Here is an 18860-nt window from a genome sequence, read left to right on the forward strand (position 1 = left end):
AATTTTAAAAAAATTAAAATTAAAACCAATTTGCAAAACACTATCCTTACATTGTTTGCATAAGCCTACATAAATTTGAAACCGTTTGACTTAGAAATTTAAAATTAGAAGAACAAGTTTTTATTTGAGGAAAAAGGTACGTGGCACGAAAAAAGTAACTTGAATATGAAAATTAAGTTTTTTATGAGCCCGACTTATAATATCTAACGAATTTTAAAATCCGCCACCAGATTTGTAGGCTTTTTGTTACAACTTTTATGCTTCAAAAACATCTTTCCCTATTACCAGAAAACGACCTCTCCATTTATAGGTTTAGAAAATTTCGGTTGCCGTGAAATAAAAACAAAGTACTTTAAGAATTTTTATAATATATTCAACAGCATTACAAGCAAAGAAACTAGCACGATGCGATAATCTCTGACGCGCTTTTGTTTGTTAGCAGTTCAAGTTAATACACGTTTTCCAACTCTGGTTATTTGTAGCTGTAGCATTGTTAATTAAAGCATCCGTTAGACAAAGGCGAAGTGTTAATGCAAATCTAGTTGACTAAACTCAAATATAAGCAAGTAATTCACTTTTAGGATTCCTAATATAATCAAAAATCGCAAGAAAGGAAAAAAATATAACTATGATTATAAAATGTTAATGTCTTTTAAACGTTCTTTCTTTTTATTTAAACTTTTCATTCGTTCATTTGTAAGTTTGGTTCGAGCTGTTTTATATGGAATTTTCTTCAAAAACTCTTCCAAAAACTCAAGCAATTCTTGTTTACCTAAAAAAAAAAATAAGTTAGAGATCTTCACTGCTAGCACAGTCAATTGAAAAAACAGTTAGTGTTCTAAAGCTTATTTTTATCATGATGTAGTTTGAAATATTGCCTTATACAATATCTCTTAGTTGTTTGTTTTATATTTTTTATTAGTTAAGCAGAAATTAAGATTATAATTATTTATAAGTATATATCTATATTTATATAGAACTATGGTTTTAAAATATTTATTTGTTATTTTTTATGCTCATGATTATATTTCAGATTTTGTAAAGCATAATCAAAAGCATAGTTCTTAGCGTAAAAGATTTCATAGTTTTTAAAAATGGAGATTACTTGGCATTTTGTTGTCATCAATGCAACTTTGAAATTTATCCAGCAGTATTTTTTCATCTCTTTGCATCCAAACATGATACTCTCTTTCTAAAAAATAAAATGAAAAAAATGATAATATTGGTTAGAGCATATTTGTGCAAAATAAAAAAGAAACATTTTTCAAAAAAAAAATACACATATATATGTAAATATACTCTACACCAATATCATGTTTACATTATACTAGTGTAGAGTATATATATAACTATTAGGAGAAGTTTAGTCATGTTAAATCTGGTTTATTTGTTATGTCTTTTTTAAAATGTTTAATATATTTTAATTTTTTCATTTATTATGTATGTTTTGTTTTTTTTATTTTAGCAAATAAAAATGTGATGAATAACATTGGAGCGCCATGTGTCTTGAGGTATTTCTCTTTTATTTCAGTCATTTGTTTTTTTTTTGTTTTGTTTTGTTTAATCTTTAAAAAGCTTTAAAATGTTTGTTTTTTTTCTAAGCCAATAATTGTTGGCTGCCAAATTTTATAGAAACATTTATTATAAATATGATTCTCTAGTTTACAGATAGTTTTATTTATATCTCAGAAGCATTCAAACAGTTAACCATTTCAAAAAAACTAATTAAAAATTATATTTGTTACTAAATAATTAGTTACCTGCCAAATCTTTTTGTGGCTCTTCCACTTTTTGTCTCTTTTTGTTTCTTTTCACAATTTCTAAGAGAACAAATGATACAAGTTACAAAAAACCATACTTTTTAATAATACTAAATTCTGACAGTCAAATTAAGAACAGTGTTTAAAATTTTGAATGTAGATCATTCAGTTACACTGAGGTAATTTTTGACCTTTTACATGATTTCAAGAGGTAGTTAAAATTTAAATAAGAATGTGAAACTTTTGAAACAAAGTACTTTTATTTATTAAAAGCTGAATTAAATGAAAAATTTTTAGCAAAAATATAAGATAAAATTTATGGGATATTATGGAAACTTAAATTTAGAAATGTAAATTTAGAAACATTAGAGCAGTTCTGAAATGTTTAAATTTCTGCATAAGTTTGGACTTTTTGTGCAAATTTATGCAAAAAGACTTTTTCTTATATTATTAAGAAAACATAAAATACTAAAGCTATTTATATTTTATTTAAAATTTACCACCAATTTCAACAAAAACTGTAAACTACCTTTTTGACTTTCAGCTGATGAATCTGCATAAGCTTTATCTATGTCATTTTTAGGTTCGACATCAGCTTTGTTAGACACAAGATTAATAGTTTGAGGGAACCTTGAGCTCTCATTAAGTGTCTTGGAACAACTTCCATCTTTTTAAGAAAATAAAATCAAAAAGATATAAGTTTTAAAAAAATTTTTTTTTTTTCTAGTTTGTTCTAAGAGCTGAGCTAAAGTGCTCTTTTTCCTACATCAAACATCTGTATGATAAATTCTCAAATTATAATAAAAAGTTAAACCTACTTGAATCAAAATTAAGAAGATGTCTTCCAACTTAAGTTATCTCCATCAAGGCAAGTGGTACTTGGTAGGTGTTCTCATTTAATTCTTTTGAATGGCCCATATGCTTAAAAAATACTGCTCTATCCTTTTCAGGTAAATCAAGGGCAGAAAATAATGTACTCACTCTATGTCGATTTGTAGTGGCTTTCAAGTTTTCTGGTTTTTTTAGATTTAATTTCTGAATGACACTATGAACAGCATTCCAACCAGATGTATGTCCTTCAGAATTTCTTGTACATGCAAATAAAAACTTATTTCCTTCTGGTATATTTACCTCTCTTCTTATATCGCTATTAGCTATAATTTTTAATGCTGGAAGGGTATCAGGGAGGAATAAGAACAGGAACTAGATGATTGTTTCCTTTTCCAGACATAAAAGTTATTTTTAAAGTTTCAACTAGCTTTTGATCAATCTCATCTAGACCAAGCAAGCGTTGTTTGTCTATCCATGTGTTTTCAATAGCTTGCTGGTATTCATCAAGATGAAGCCTGGCTGGTTCACCACCTTACATGTAAAATGCAAATATAAAATTTAAAGTTTGTTAAATATAACTAGTTTTATATAAAAAAAAAAAAAAAACAGCTTCAAAATTTTAATTTTTTCTACTTGGATTATCCTTTTATTTGTTTTTCTAATATATATAACATTTTGTATATATAAAAACTCAATATAATATTAAGACATGAATAAGGACAATAATGATAATAATAGAAGTAATAATGATGATAATAATAATAATGTTAATAATAATAATAATAATGATAATAATAATAATAATGATAATGATAATAATAATAATAATAATAATAATAATAATAATAATAATAATGATGATGATGATGATGATGATGATGATGATGATGATGATGATGATGATGATGATGATGATGATGATGATGATGATGATGATGATGATGATGATGATGATGATGATGATGATGATGATGATGATGATGATGATGATGATGATGATGATGATGATGATGATGATGATGATGATGATGATGATGATGATGATGATGATGATGATGATGATGATGATGATGATGATGATGATGATGATGATGATGATGATGATGATGATGATGATGATGATGATGATGATGATGATGATGATGATGATGATGATGATGATGATGATGATGATGATGATGATGATGATGATGATGATGATGATGATGATGATGATGATGATGATGATGATGATGATGATGATGATGATGATGATGATGATGATGATGATGATGATGATGATGATGATGATGATGATGATGATGATGATGATGATGATGATGATGATGATGATGATGATGATGATGATGATGATGATGATGATGATGATGATGATGATGATGATGATGATGATGATGATGATGATGATGATGATGATGATGATGATGATGATGATGATGATGATGATGATGATGATGATGATGATGATGATGATGATGATGATGATGATGATGATGATGATGATGATGATGATGATGATGATGATGATGATGATGATGATGATGATGATGATGATGATGATGATGATGATGATGATGATGATGATGATGATGATGATGATGATGATGATGATGATGATTTTAATAATAATAATAATAATAATAAATAATAAATAGTAATATTAAAAATAATATTATTAAATAAAATATATATAGTTATAATGATATTAAGTAAAATACATTAAAAGAAAAATAATAATAATTATTATTATTACTATTACTTTTATTATTATTACTATAAAAGTCTTAAAAAAAAAAAAAGGTATTTATTGACACTTAGCCTTTATATTATTGCCATATATTTATAATAATGATCTACCATTTAATATGTTTAATCTACTAGGTTTGTTTAGTTTACCAATATAATTAATCATTTGTATTATTTAAATATGTTAATATTCTATTCGAAGAACAATTTTATTTTAATCAAAGAAAAATCTCAAATACTGTTTTATGAGGATTCTTGTTTTATTTTTTATTTATTTATTTTTTTTTTAGCAGAAACTATTGATTTATTAATCATGTGTTATAATTCTTGACCTTGTTATATCAGTTAAAAAGTAGGCATAGATTTTAAAAAAAGATCTTGTATACAAATAACATAAAAAAATTAAGTAAACAGATTTTAAAGCCACAAAGGTTGTGAGAACAGCAAGCTTTCATGTCAATTTACAAATATTAGTTGAAAACCTTTATGTTTTACAAAATATCTTTTACAGTAAAAAACCACAACATTATGTTGCTAAATTAACACTATTTAAAATTACATTAACGTCAGTTACAAGCTCTAATTTTTTTTTTTTTTAAGCTTAGATAAAATTGTATTTGTAATTATAACAAACTAAGATTATGCAAGTTATATGGAAGTAGTTCATCCTGAAATGATATGATGTTAATAGCTGATATTTTTTTAGAATTTGTTAAATAGTATAAAAAACAATAGTTGTAATTCCATACCTCTTCTAGCATTTAGCAATGTAAGTCTTGCACATGCGCAATCCCGAAGCTCAACAAAACATTCAGAGTCAAACCATTGGTAGGAGTCTTTTGCTAAATCTGCCATTTTTGTAATTACAAAATTGCGAAAAGCAATGACATCTTCTTCAACTGGAAGTTCAGATGGTTTACGGGATTTTACGTTTTTGTTTTTATTTAGTTGGTAAGTGGCATCTCCAAAGATAAAGTCCTCCCACATTTCTAAAACACTAACAAACTTGTCAGTTTCACTAGCATCACTGTCATTTGCTTCTGATAAATATAATGCTTTTAGAACTTTTGCAGCACGTTTTATTAAATAAAATAAATTTTGTTTTAAACCAGCTTTGATCCCTGAATCTGCCTTTTTGGTAAAAATATCTATTGCTTCTCTTAAGGCAAAGAAGTTAGAGCGCAAAAACATACTACTAGAATCTTTACTTTGTGTTGGTAAGTTTTTGCAGTGTAAAAATAGGTTGTAAAGATGTGCTAATTGTCTCATGGCATTTCTGACAGAGCTTCTTGCTTCCATAACTTTATCAAGTTTTCTCTTTTCTTTATCATAAAAGACTGAACCAATTTTAAGAATTGTTATGTCTTTTAGGCAAATCTGACCAATTTTATCTGTTCGAAAATGTGATAAAATGTTTTTTTTAAATTCATCACTTAATCTTGCTTCTTCAGGTAATCTTAGAAGCCCCACTGGAACAGGAAGAACTTTTTGACATGAGTGTTTTTGACACGACTTCACATGATTGTGCCAGAATCGTTTTGAAACAAACACAAGGCATTGACTGCAATAACTAATTTCCATATATTTTTGAGCCTCTCCTTCTCTTTCATATTTTGGTTCCGCTTTTCCAGCTTCAGCTACATTGACTTCCAAAATCCCTTTTCTTTTAAACATTCCAAAAGCTTCATCTCTTTCTTTTTTCGATTTAATTGATAATGCAACTTCAACTTCTGGATGACTTTTGTGCATAAGCTTTATGTGTCTTGTTAAATATGATGTATAATTTTTACAAAAAATGCAAAATCGATGTGGCTTCTTTTTTCTTACATTCTAAAATTTAGAATTTTAATTTTCAATTTCTGAAAATTTTGGGATTTAAGTTTATTCAGATTGATTTATGAATTGTGTAAAAAAAATGTATTTTTAAAAGGTACCTTAACTTTTTTAGGCATTTCTTCATCAGGCAATGTTGGTTGGCTGTTTTGACCTACCTAGAATATTTAACAATAGTATGAAGTAAGAGATGTTTTCTTTTTTTAATAGTTTTTCTTAATTTTATTTCATATAATGCTAAGAAAGATTTAATATGTTTAGTATAAAATCAGTGTTTTTCTTAGTTTTTAAAATGTGAAGTACTTAAAATATTTCTTATAAAAAAGTCAACTTAGTTTTTACCTGAGATTTGTCTGTCATGTCATCTATCATAAAAATGCTTGAAGCTGTTTTGGCATTTTTGATATCGGATATCTGCAAACAAATGTGATTAATATATTTGCTACATTAATCAAAAATAAATCAAAAAGCAATAAACTTAACTTGATTTTGATCACTTTAAGCATGGAAAAGTTATTCATAATCAAATAACATTTAAAATATTAAATTAAGTAACACTGAAAACATTTTGTGTATTTAAAATTGTTTTCAGCTTAATAAATAAAATAATAAATTTACCTCTAAAACTAAGTTGTAGTTAAGAGCTTCAAAATCAATGTCATCCTAAAAAATCATTAGCATTTTGTTTAAATCAAATCATATCATAAATGCAAAGTGGTAGTAAATTAAAGTTAAAACTTCACATACCTCACTGGAATCTGATCTTGATGTGCTTTCATTTTCTAGAGTATCAATTCTTTCTTCATCACAGGACTGTAAATTAAATTTTTAAAAATCTATATCATTTGTTGCACATAAAATATTTCCATTAAAGTTTGAAATGCTGAATATTTTTCCTCTCAAATGATCAATTAATTTTAATCAATCTTCAAATATTAAAAAGCATGAATTTGTTTACAAAAGCAGTATACCTGTGGAGTTTGGGGTAAAGACTCTTTTTCACTTTGATGTTCTTGAGTGATTGATGAAAAAATCTATTGTAAATAAAATAAAAAGATGTTTCTTTTTTTTTTTTTTTGATAATTGATAAAGTCACTAGCCAAAACCAATGTTAAAAAAAGAGTAATAACAATTGAAAAAGAAATAGAATTAACAGAATCAAAGTAGAAATCTAGTCAAATATCTTTCGAATTTTCATTATGAGTTTGAGTTTGCTTATAAATATGAGGTTTTAAAAAATATTACTCCCTATATTTAAAATATCCTTACTTTATTAAGAATATTTTTAGGGTTAGAGTACATTAGATGAACCTTTAAGATTAAATACAAGAAGTAATATAATTAAAATAATGAATCTGTTATAAGTATGTTGCAAAACATGCGAAGAAAGTTTTTTTTTTTTTGCCAAAAAAATTTTGCTTTTAAATAATAATATCATGTATGTTTGTTATATATTCATTTAGTCTTTTTTTAGAAATATTAACTTGAATATTGTCTTTTTCATCACAATCTGTAGCTGCCAATTTTGTGACGTTATTAAACTGTACATCACTTCTGACTTCTTTGTCTTTTTCTAACTGTGCACTTTTCTCAACTGGTTCTATGCCATTTTTCGGTCTTTGTAATTTTTCAATCTAAATGTTTGTTTGTTTTTTTTCAATAAAAAGAAAATGATCAATTTTCTCATATAAAATAAACACTTTTTCATTATACTTTTTTAGTAACAGGAGTGAATATAACATGAATATAAAAAAAATTTCAAAAATATCTTGTTTTTTAAAATTGACTTTGAGATATCAAGAAAATAATGCTTCAAAATCAAAAAGTAAATTTAGAACTAAAAAAATCAGTAAATTGTTCTCAAAAATAAATCTTTCTCACTTAAGTTATTATTCATCCTTGTGAAGAAAAAAAAAAGTGTATTTTATGATAGCCCTAAAAAAAGAACAGCTCTAACAATGTGAAAATAATTTTAGAGTTAGGGTGCAGCAAACTTTATTTATTATAAAACAATTCATTTGGGTATTATTAAATCGTTGTGCATACAGTTATTATCTTATAAAGTGTGGATAAAATTTTTAAAGGGTTTTTTTACCTTTGATATTCTTTTTTGTTCTGTCTTCATTTGAAATTCCTGAGTTAAAAAAAGGTTTTTTAGTAACGTTTTAAGTAAATCACCAGGGAATGCAAATAATTGGCAAAATATAAAAATAAGTACGTAAAACTTGAGAAGAAAATATAAAAACCTCAGCATGCCACTTTAGATAATCAACTCCATAAAAGTAGAGAATTTCATCACCAACACAAATGTCTTTCAAAGCAAATAAACATAAATGAGGAACATCACAATGCAAAATCTTTTGCATGTGTGCATTTGCAAAGTATTTTGAGTCATTAACATAGCGTCCTAAGTATTCATTGTATGGAGTTGCGTCAATGCTAAATAAAAATTTTTGTTTTAAAAGAATATCAATATAAATAAAGAAAACATAAAATTTAGATAAATTTTAGAATAAAAATTAGTTTAGAACCAGTATTCAATATTTTTGTGTAAAAAGTCATAAACATAACTGCCAGCATTTGTTTCTTCGTATAACTTTTCTTTATTTTCCAGTGTGCTTTTTGCAACGAAATCCCCCCTATATTCTACTATGAAATCTCCTTTTTTTATGCTTTTGCATGCAAACACTCCAAAACCTATACAAGTAAAACCATATTTGATATCTGTTATGTAATATTTCATTCTGATATTATTTTTTTTACAATAGAAGTTTTCTAACCTTTTGTTTGGTTAATAAATTCTCTTTTTAAATAACTTGGATCTTCCTTTAATGATATATAGTGCTTTGCTGCCTCAATTGGAGAAAGTCGTTTTCTCTAAAATTATAATTTTTAATCACTGAGTTTCTCCTAAAAAATTGGCTTGCTATTTACAATATAAAAACATAGGACAGTCAAAATGTTGCTTTTTTTTCCCTCTGGATTTGTATGAATAAAATTCTACAGCAAAAGTAAATTTTAATATAAAGTTTATTATAATTATTATAATATATATTTTAATTATTATAAATATCATAATGATAATTACTAAAGTCTAAGTTATATAAATGCTCTTTGTTGTTATCATTGTTGAGTTAGTAACCTAATGGGTTTGTTACCTGACTTTTATTTACTATCTTCTCTTCATGATATGGCTGAATGCTACTTGATACCTATAATTGTATTTTTGAAATAGTTAGGAAGAAAGTTGTGTGCTATTGAAGGGTTATTTTCAGAACTACTTCTTTAAAAGTGAATTACTCAAAAGTCTGTAGAAGTTGTAAGTTTTCTTGTTTGCATGTTCTATTTAAAAAAAAAACAAACCTGCAATGTTGATGTATTTATGTCACATGCTTGAATTGGTGCACCCTAATTCAATATAAGTATTTATAATGAACTGCGTTAAATAACATTTGGAATATTGTACTACAGTTACTCTCACATTGCATGAAATAAATTTTCAGAAGTTTTATTTTTAGCCTAGTATAAAGGTGGGCGTGGAAGTGTATTTTTAATGAATAGGTATGTGAGGATGCATATTAAAAAAACAACTTTTGAAATAAATAAATTACAAGTTTGCAATAATAATGTTTGTTAATGCTATAGCTAAAACATGAAAGGTGACCTACCATGACAGATGTTATTATACTTGACACTGTTTCTCTCCACTAAAAAAAATGTTTTTAATGAGCTTGTTATATATATCTTTAGTATATTTTTATATCTAAATTTCAAAGTCAAAGTGAAATTAAAGCTTTTCTTTTCTTATTACCTCAGATATGGTTGGTCTAGCCGTTGGATTGTCTTGCCGTGTAGTCTCGATCAGGTTAGTAACTTTAACCACATTAATTGTATTTTCCGTATATAAACCGGTAATGTGGCTTATGTTTGGTCGTTTTCCAGATTTGATTGCATCAAGCAAAAGTATATCTTTAAACAATGGTATAACACCATGCCATGCTGTGGAAAAACTGCTAAAAAGCTCGAATGCAGTTATTGCAAGAGCGTACATATCGGATTTTTTGTTTGGAGATTCCACCTCACAATTACACAGTTCAGGACTTGTGTAGGCAAGGGTCATTCCTTGATTGTTGGGCTTCGTCATATTACATGTAACTGTTGCTTTTATATCAACAAAGTCATCAAAGTCGCTGACTTTTAAAGTTACATTGTACTGATGCCCTGTCACTAAAATGTTTGAAAGCTTGATATCTCTATGAACTATATTGTGTTCGTGCAAATATTCAATTCCTTCTGACATTTGTAAAAGAAAATCTAATCTTTGTTGAAATAAAAAAATTTTATCTTCACTTAGGAGATAAATCAGCTGAGACAGATTATTGACTTCTATTTGTTCGATGTTAGTGGCGCATAATTCAAAAAACAAAGCGGTTGGCCTTACAGAATAACCTAGAAAGTTTACAACATTTTTATGTTACTGTTTTTTTAATTTTGTTGCAATTAGCATTGTTTTTCTTTGAGAAAATTGGGTTTTAATCAACTTCACGGCCGTTTGTTTGTTTCCTAAGTTATACTTGAAGACTGAAGCTGATGTTCCTTCACCTATTTTGGAAACCAAGTTTATAGGCATATCAAATACTTCATAGTTTTTTATGGAGTCCGTTTCAGCAACATCTTTTACAAGCTGTAATATAAATCAGTAATGATAACGTTTAGAGTTTAATTATGCTAAATTTATAAATCAGTGACATAACAACTTATGATGAGATAATAGTGAATGCTGCACTGAATTTTTGAAAATATTAGTGATCCAAAACCTTTATTATCTTAGATTTTCTTGTCAGGTTATACCAGATTTATAATTACTCAGTTGATTATTAATCAGTTAAGTAATGATAAAAATTTGATAAGTAAGTAATGAAATTTAATAATATCTGATTCTCCAAGAAAATTTATCTATATAATAATACTATATTAAAAAGTAAATATGCTTACCTTAGAACTCATTTTCAATAGTCCTCAGAATTTCGGAAAACAGTTAAAAATATTTCTAAATATAAAGTTTTAAGTTAATGTTGCCTTTGATGTGGCATGTATGATTTTAATGTAGAAAAAACATTAATTTCTCTACTTCTTAATGTAAAACCATGTTAAGTAGATGTTTAGTTGTTTATTATACTTTATTTTAATTTTGTTCACTGTACTAACAAACCAAGAGAACGTGTTTATGACAGTAATGATAAATAAAAATTTTTGTTAGTTTTATTTATTTGTGTAAGTAATCCAGTCAACTACGTTAAATTACAGGTGAATAAAAGATTTTACATCTCTTTAAAAATTTTTCCAAAGTTTGAAACTTATAAGAAATTCAATTTATATGCCATGAAATTCGGTTTCCGAATTTGCACATTACAGTAGCTAATGTAGAAATTAGGCAAATTTTATAATGAGATGCATAAACATTTTTTAAAAAATCAACAAGCGTTTATTTTTTAACGCTCAAGCTTCAATGTTCAACTGAAATCCACGTCTATTTTTTATTATAAACACTTTTGTTTTAGAAAACATTTCCAATTATTTGAAAGATGATAGTAAATATAGAATAAACATAACTTAAAAATGGTTTTAATTTATAACTAGGTAATCTCAACTTGGGTTACCTTAATTACTGTTCTAAGATTCTTGATATTAAGTTACAGTAATTTTGAAATACTCCTTATTATTTTGTTTTATCTCCCGTTTTAAATGTTGGGAGAAAATGAGTTGTTAATTTTAGTTAGCAATAATAACTTTTAAAAAACGCTTTATTTTATACATTTTTTTCTAAATAATTTGCTTAAACAAATTATTTAAAGCATAAGTTTTTTGTTTTTTTTTAAATTACAGCTAAAACTTTAAACAATTTTTACTTTAAGAAAAAATCAAAAACTTTCTCCCAACGTTTAAACTTGGAGATAGAACAAAATAATTCTAACCTCGCGAATTGTTTAACACAAAACTTTAAAAAATAAGAAATACCTTTCTATCACTTACTCTTCACAGTCTTCTTCGGTCACATATGCCTTATGATATCTCCTAAAGGCTATTTAAACGTTTTCAAGGAGTCAATTTCGCGTTTTTAAAATGAGAATTAAAGTAAATCGGAAACATTTTGAAAAGAATGAAGTCAAATTCCAGTGATGGATAGAAACCAACTTCTAAGTTTACCGACTTATTAAGCAGATGAATTATTAAACTAACGACTTTTAAACTTCATAACAACTTTTTAAGAGTAAAAGGTTACTCGAAAGGTATTAGAATCTTTGTTTGCTTTTCTTTTATTAACCCGTTCTTAATTTATTTACTTCTACTTAATTGTTCTTAAATCCAATTTCCACTTTCACTCTTAATTAGGTTAAAAATTTGGTTTCACTTCCTCAAATTGTTATGCAAAATATCATGAGTTAAATATAAGTTTTCTGGTTCGGAAACTAAGTGTTACTAACAACTGCCTCATTTTTGATATCGCAAATATTATTCCTTTGTGAGCTTTTTTAAAAGTGTTGTTAATCTTCAATTGTATCTTTGAGAAGTCATTTGATATCTCAATTTAAAATTCTTTCTTGAACTTTACTAGTTAGTTAACTGTTACAAGAATCAACAGTTTAGAGAATCTTGAAGCAAGTAATAAAAGATGATAATTTACCCACAGCATTTTTACTACTCAAAAATATATAATACTGTATTCATTTCTTATAGATGACTTTAAGTCTGCGAAGTTCTTTACCTTTTAGTAAAATTGCGGAGCAGCCATAAATTAACTCTTCTTGTCATTCATAATTATGAGGCAGACTCTTATTTCAGTTTCTGAAATAAAAGCGTTTTATATTTTTTAATTACGAACAGCCTCCCTTTTAATTGCCGTATTTCGTGTTTTGATAATGTAAAAAATATCTCTGATAGATTTCGATGTTTGTTTTTGCACATATAATCTACTGTTTATTACTTCACTTTGAAAATATATTTTATTCCCCTTGAATTGAAATTGATTAGGAAAGTTTCATATTATTTTTTGCAAAAAAGTCAATTGAAGTCTTTCCCAGCTGTCTTTAGTTCGATGCCTTCTAACTAACTAGTCAATTAGATAGCTGTTCCTACTTCAAAAACATACCTTTTTAAAAACCTTAATAGTTGCATCTTTTTTAGTTCGTTGTAAATTATCTAGTCACAATTATGTAAGTACAAATAGAAAAACGCACACAATATTTCAATTGTTTAACAGTTGGTTTATACATAATCGTAACACTTTGCAACTTGTAATCTAATCATTGGTTACAGGAGTATAACAATTTCTCTCGCTGCGCATGTTTACGAGTGAACGCCGACTACTAAAACTCATAAGTTACTGTCAAAAAACTATTCTTCTTAAAAACCTTATATATTTGTCGAATTGATTGGTCTTCGTTAATTCTACCGAAAATCGAAATAGGTTTTTTCCATAATTTGTAACAAGTTATTAGGTTTCATCAATAGTAACTCGTTCTTTCGAGAAATGTTTCTTATTAATCACAAGAATTACAGATGACGAATTTTTTGGCGTTTCTCTCCTTGTAAAAAAACTGCTGCTCAAGTTGAACTCGGCACTGATATTGGGTCACACTTTGAAACTATATTTTTAAACAAATGCAAATAAAAATCAAATACCACGAGAAGTTTGGAAACCCATGGAAAATACTGAAGGTTATATTCACTGTTTTAAGTTTGGCAAATTAGCAAATTCGAGTTCACGTTGAGCACACGAACACTGAGAAAAAACTTTTTTTGCAAAGGTTTTTAGTTCATTACAAAAGCTGTAAAAAGTTTCATTTTAGTAATTAAATTTATCTGTAATTTTTTAATATGAACTAGAAATATAACAGTTCTTGGAATCTTTTCCATTTTACATTTTTAGTTTTAAAAAAAGATTGAAGGTATTGATATTCTATAGAAGGTATTGATATTCTACTGTAGGAGCGCGACATGAAAAGGCATAGTTGCTTATACAGAAGCAAATAAAATCCTGGAATTGATAGTTAGCTTTTTCTATACATAAATAAAAACTTCCGTAAGAGGAAATTAGCTTCCCGTAAAAATAAAAATTTAATAAATCTGGAAACCTCTATGTGCGAAAGCCGCTGTAATCAATTCTGATGGAATATTGATAAAAATTTAGCACAGTTAAATGTATAAAAGCGTTCACTTAAACTATTACGGCTACAAACAAAACAAAACTTTAGTTTTTTGTTGTGAAAAGTAAAATTTAAATATAAAAAACTCATTTATCATAAAAATGTGACCTATGGAAATTACTGAAGGTTACATTCACTGTTTTAAGTTTGGCAAATTAGCAAATTCAAATTCACGTTGAGTGCACGAGCACTGAGAACAAACTATTTTTGTAAAGATTTTTAGTTCATTATAAAAGCTGTAAAAAGTTTCATTTTAGTAATTAAATTTATCTGTAATTTAATTTTTTAATATGAATTAGGAATATAAAAGTTCTTGGAATGTTTTCCATTTTATATTTTTAGTTTTAAAAAAGTTAACTCGACTTAGATGTTTTTTTTATGACAGCGCTAAAAAAGTTGATGCAAGTACCTTATAGGTATTGTTGTGGCTATTTTTGTTTAAGTCGTTCCTATTGTTAGTATTACTGTTTCTAAAATTTATTAATATTAATTTGTTATTACTATTTTTATTACTTTTATTGTTTTTATTATTATTAGTATTATTATTATTATTGGTATTATTATTATTATTATTATTATTATTTTTATTATTATTATTATTATTATTATTATTATTATTATTATTATTATTATTATTATTATTATTATTATTATTATTATTATTATTATTATTATTATTATTATTATTATTATTATTATTATTATTATTATTATTATTATTATTATTATTACATTTATTATCAGCGTTATAACATAGCATAATACTCATGACAAAACACACTACTCATAACAAAACAACATTAATTTGTTAATGACGTTTTAGTGATTTAATTTACCTAAGAGTTTTGTTAAGTTTATTTTAAACTCTGGAAAACTTAAATTTTTTAGCTATAAGAATTATGGAAGCATTAAATTAAATTTTTTTCCTTCTTTTTTTGAAGCTTAGCATGGTTTTGAGTTTATTTTAGAGAGTATATTACAGATATCGTTATTTTTTTCTTCCAATGTCTTTTCGAAAGATAATAGAATATAATGAAGTTAGCATTCATAAGTAACAATATCCAGGTAGCTGTTTCCCAATTCTTTTTCCTTGAACTTGACATTGTAACTATGGATTTTAATTAAACTTCTCTATTACGGAGATGTTTAATAACTACGTGATTTTCCATATATTCATAATTATTATTTTTCGTGTGAACTCTATATTTCGCGTGAACTCTATTTTCGTTTGAACTCTATGTTTCGCCATTCAGCTTATCATTTACACTCTAATTTTTTGATTGTTTTAAAACACGGGGCAGGTTGGGAGAAAATGAAAGCATTACTTAAATAATAATACTCATAGAAGTTGGAGCGCGACAAGAAAAGGCATAGTTGCTTATACAGAAGCAAATAAAATCCTGGAATTGATAGTTAGCTTTTTCTATATATAAGTAAAAACTTCTGTAAGAGGAAATTAGCTTCCCGTAAAAATAAAATTTTAATAAATCTGGAAATCTCCATGTGCGGAAGCCGCTGTAATCAATTCTGATGGAATATTGAAAAAAATTTAGCATAGCTAAATGTACAAAAGTATTCATTTAAACTATTACGGCTACAAACAAAACAAAACTTAGTTTTTTTTATTGTGAAAAGTAAAATTTAAATATAAAAAACTCATTTATCATAAATATGCGACGTTTCTGGGTTTGTTCATTTGAACGCGCAATTTATCTAAATCTATTGAAGAACTCATGAGAGAGAGAGAGAGTGAGAGTTAAAGTTGTTACCCAGCCGGCAAAAAAACGTTTTTAAAACGTTGTAAAAACGTTATTATAAACGTTGCGAAAACGTTATGCATTGGTTGCATAGGTAACACCTAAAAACGTTTTTCAACAACGAATTTACAACGTTTTTTTAGCGACGAATTCTCAACGTTATTTTAAGGTCGTATTCGGAAACATTTTTTACTTTTATATTTATGAATACGATTTACATATGTATGCATGTATGTATGCATGTATGTATGCATGTATGTATATATATATATACATATATATATATATATATATATATATATATATATATATATATACACACACACACACACACACACACACACACACACATACATATATAAATATAGAAAGTTTTCAAGCCTCTTACCCTCTTAAATTGTCTTGTTTTAAAACACGAACGCATAAACTAGGGTGCATTTAGCCACGTTAAACAATTAAAATTAAAACTCGCACATTAGAGAAAGACTTATTTTGAAAAATTAATGCTACGAAAAATACAAGTTATCTTCACAAAATGATTTGGTTTGCTACATCGATTTGTTAGAGTCAGATGATGATGCTGTTCGGACAGTTTGACATTTAGTACCACCTGGTCTATACGGAGCATATTTTAGACACCTCTCCATTGCATTTCTTATTTGATTTTCGTTAGTCTCTTTAAAAGTGTTTTGAACAGCAGCTGAAAACATATATGAAGTACTTATACTCATCAAAAGATAAACTATTATTTAAAAAAAAAAGAGTAAACTCTGTAACTGAAACATAAAACAAGAAAACTTTTTGAAATTGTGCACAGAGCAAATAGTCACATTCAAAAACAGTGTAAAATAAAAAATACACATAATAGTTACTTTGGAAATTTAAGTGATAACAAACTTCTTTATATGAAAACAAAACATTATTATACCTATAAGAACAGGAAAGACTGCCATTTCTTGGAAAGTGATTTTATTCTTTGTTTTTCCTTTGACACACAGCTGGCTCATTACCCAATTACTCATTAATCTAGAAATTATAATTTATCAAACTTTAAAGAATAATGATATGGTAGCTAATGTAATAACATTTTGTACAATAATAAATACAATAATATAGTAACAACTTCCTGAATTTAATATCCATACCGCTTCATCATTGCAAATACCATTGCATCTGCATCTTGACCACCAACTCGTGAAAGCTGCTGTAACTATTATATGCAAATACATTTTTATACAAATAAAAACACTTTATTAAAATATTTTTTATAATTAGTACTGCATAAAAAGTACCATTGAAACATCATAAAGTGAACTTAAGCTGCAATCAATAACTAATAAAATAATTATATGTTCAATATTATTACTAACCACATTAAGTCGAACAGCCTTTTCACTTAAGGTCTTATCAAAGGCATAAAATTCCTCTAATTGTGTTGATTGCACCAAAGTTACTTCCTCAGGATTATTGGATCTTTTTAGAAGTTCTTTTATTTCCATCAGCAAGTGTAAAACCCGCTTTTGAAATTCTACATAAATTTACAACATTCAATTAAGTAATCAACAATTTTCAGCATACCACTAGGTCTGATGCATATTCATAAAAAGAAAATAATACACTCACTCTCTTGGGCCAATAAAAATGATTGATTTATGTTTGCCTGAGATGTAGAAGCAAAGACTTCATCATCATAATCACTTTCCCTGTCTTCATCAGGCTCTTCATCATATCCACCTTGTCTTATAAATGTGGATGGTTCTGGATGTTCATTCTGGCTGTGACTAACTGAAGTACTCTAATAAATTATAATAACTAGTTGTACTTTATAAACTTACAAAATCTAAGAGCTTACACTTATATAGTCATGACCATATATATTGAAATTATCATTGCTTTATATTTTGTTTATATAACGACATTTTTTATGCATCCTTGTTAAATTTTTAATAAACATTTACCCTAAATTTTTTGCTTTGTGGTGGAGTTGGCCAATCAAGATGATCACTAACCTCTGGGGTGGTTGTGGCTTCATATTCATTGCAAGCCTTATAACTGTCTAAAACAAAAAATTTCATGTAGACTAAAGTCCCATGCAGTTTTTTTATCTTAAATGTTTAAATACTTTTCCTAATCTAGAAACAGAAATCTTTTGTTGATAAAACCACATCAGTAAATAAGTTTACTTTTAAGAAAATTTTTTAAATACTATAATAAACACTAAATATAAATAATATAAATGATAAAATAATAATTATAATAAATACTATGATAACTGTATAATAAATACTTTAAGAAAAACAAACCATTCCATAACATTATTTTCTTAATTTGAAACTTCTTCCACTGTTCATTTGGTTTAGTACCATTCTTTATCTGATGTTGAATATTGCCTCTTGATGGCCAAAACATATATTTGTGGTCTTCAGAAATCCAGTTTACAGGTACAGTACCATCTAATTCTTTACCATTTTCTAACCATACTAACCGTAAATATTTATTAACATATTTTTGACTCATTCTAAAAAAACATATATTTTTCTGTTGAGATATAAAAACTAAATTAGTTAAAAAATACATAAAAGCAAAATGGATAATTTTTAGGAAGGGAAAAAATACCACTATAGTATCAAGCAGGCATCTATTACATGCATATTTATAAAGGAATAAATAATGCGGTACTTGTAAAAAGCCTCAACATATTGTTAATTTACCTACTAGAGAAAGAG

The 18860-nt window shown here is 26.6% G+C and overlaps 2 protein-coding genes and 2 pseudogenes across 6 annotated transcripts; 1 reads left to right on the top strand and 3 right to left on the bottom strand.

Annotated features, from left to right (window-relative positions):
* Positions 1-18860, top strand: part of LOC149876666 (uncharacterized) — a 56697-nt pseudogene that overhangs the window by 6390 nt on the left and 31447 nt on the right.
* Positions 633-7180, bottom strand: LOC149876668 (uncharacterized; annotated as a pseudogene). Its single transcript, XR_016448679.1, has 12 exons — positions 7142-7180; positions 6918-6983; positions 6789-6833; positions 6513-6584; positions 6272-6328; positions 5087-6167; positions 2959-3122; positions 2579-2891; positions 2290-2427; positions 1761-1820; positions 1106-1192; positions 633-772 (listed from the first exon to the last, which is right to left on the bottom strand). The product of XR_016448679.1 is annotated as an uncharacterized LOC149876668 (transcript).
* On the bottom strand, positions 7346-11059 carry LOC149876669 (uncharacterized). The gene is made up of 9 exons (XM_090075251.1): positions 9982-11059; positions 9839-9877; positions 9534-9578; positions 9329-9382; positions 8951-9047; positions 8702-8867; positions 8417-8609; positions 7655-7804; positions 7346-7384 (listed from the first exon to the last, which is right to left on the bottom strand). The coding sequence occupies exons 1-9, from the start codon at positions 10468-10470 to the stop codon at positions 7346-7348; spliced, it is 1272 nt and encodes a 423-aa protein (XP_089931377.1). The 5' UTR covers positions 10471-11059.
* Positions 16502-18775, bottom strand: LOC149876670 (uncharacterized). Of its 4 annotated transcripts, none has more exons than XM_090075239.1 (7): positions 18438-18775; positions 18144-18186; positions 17758-17929; positions 17505-17662; positions 17280-17344; positions 17063-17160; positions 16502-16834 (listed from the first exon to the last, which is right to left on the bottom strand). In XM_090075239.1, exons 1-7 carry the CDS (start codon positions 18443-18445, stop codon positions 16683-16685), a joined length of 696 nt encoding a protein of 231 aa, XP_089931365.1. In that variant the 5' UTR covers positions 18446-18775; the 3' UTR covers positions 16502-16682. The 4 variants fall into 4 exon arrangements, with proteins under 4 accessions (XP_089931365.1, XP_089931364.1, XP_089931363.1 ...); XM_090075238.1 differs by having other exon boundaries at positions 16506-16834; positions 18093-18186; positions 18438-18764; XM_090075237.1 differs by having other exon boundaries at positions 16509-16834; positions 18144-18190; positions 18438-18760.

The sequence above is a fragment of the Hydra viridissima genome, unplaced genomic scaffold, assembly GCF_058129835.1.
Source record: "Hydra viridissima isolate aposymbiotic clone 2 unplaced genomic scaffold, HvirCarnegie_v1 scaffold_19, whole genome shotgun sequence".
In the NCBI taxonomy this organism is placed as follows: domain Eukaryota; kingdom Metazoa; phylum Cnidaria; class Hydrozoa; order Anthoathecata; family Hydridae; genus Hydra; species Hydra viridissima.

Excerpts from the sequence above, each read along its gene's own strand:
- LOC149876669 (XM_090075251.1), bottom strand. The coding sequence starts at position 10,470 with ATGTCAGAAGGAATTGAATATTTGCACGAACACAATATAGTTCATAGA. Across the intron at positions 8,610-8,701 it reads CACAAAAATATTGAATACTG|CATTGACGCAACTCCATACA; the intron begins GTTCTAAACTAA and ends ATTTTTATTTAG. Across the intron at positions 7,805-8,416 it reads ATCTAAAGTGGCATGCTGAG|ATTGAAAAATTACAAAGACC; the intron begins GTTTTTATATTT and ends ACAAACATTTAG.
- LOC149876670 (XM_090075236.1), bottom strand. The coding sequence starts at position 18,711 with ATGTATTTTTTAACTAATTTAGTTTTTATATCTCAACAGAAAAATATA. Across the intron at positions 17,345-17,504 it reads AGGCTGTTCGACTTAATGTG|TTACAGCAGCTTTCACGAGT; the intron begins GTTAGTAATAAT and ends TGCATATAATAG. Across the intron at positions 16,835-17,062 it reads AGTCTTTCCTGTTCTTATAG|CTGCTGTTCAAAACACTTTT; the intron begins GTATAATAATGT and ends ATATGTTTTCAG.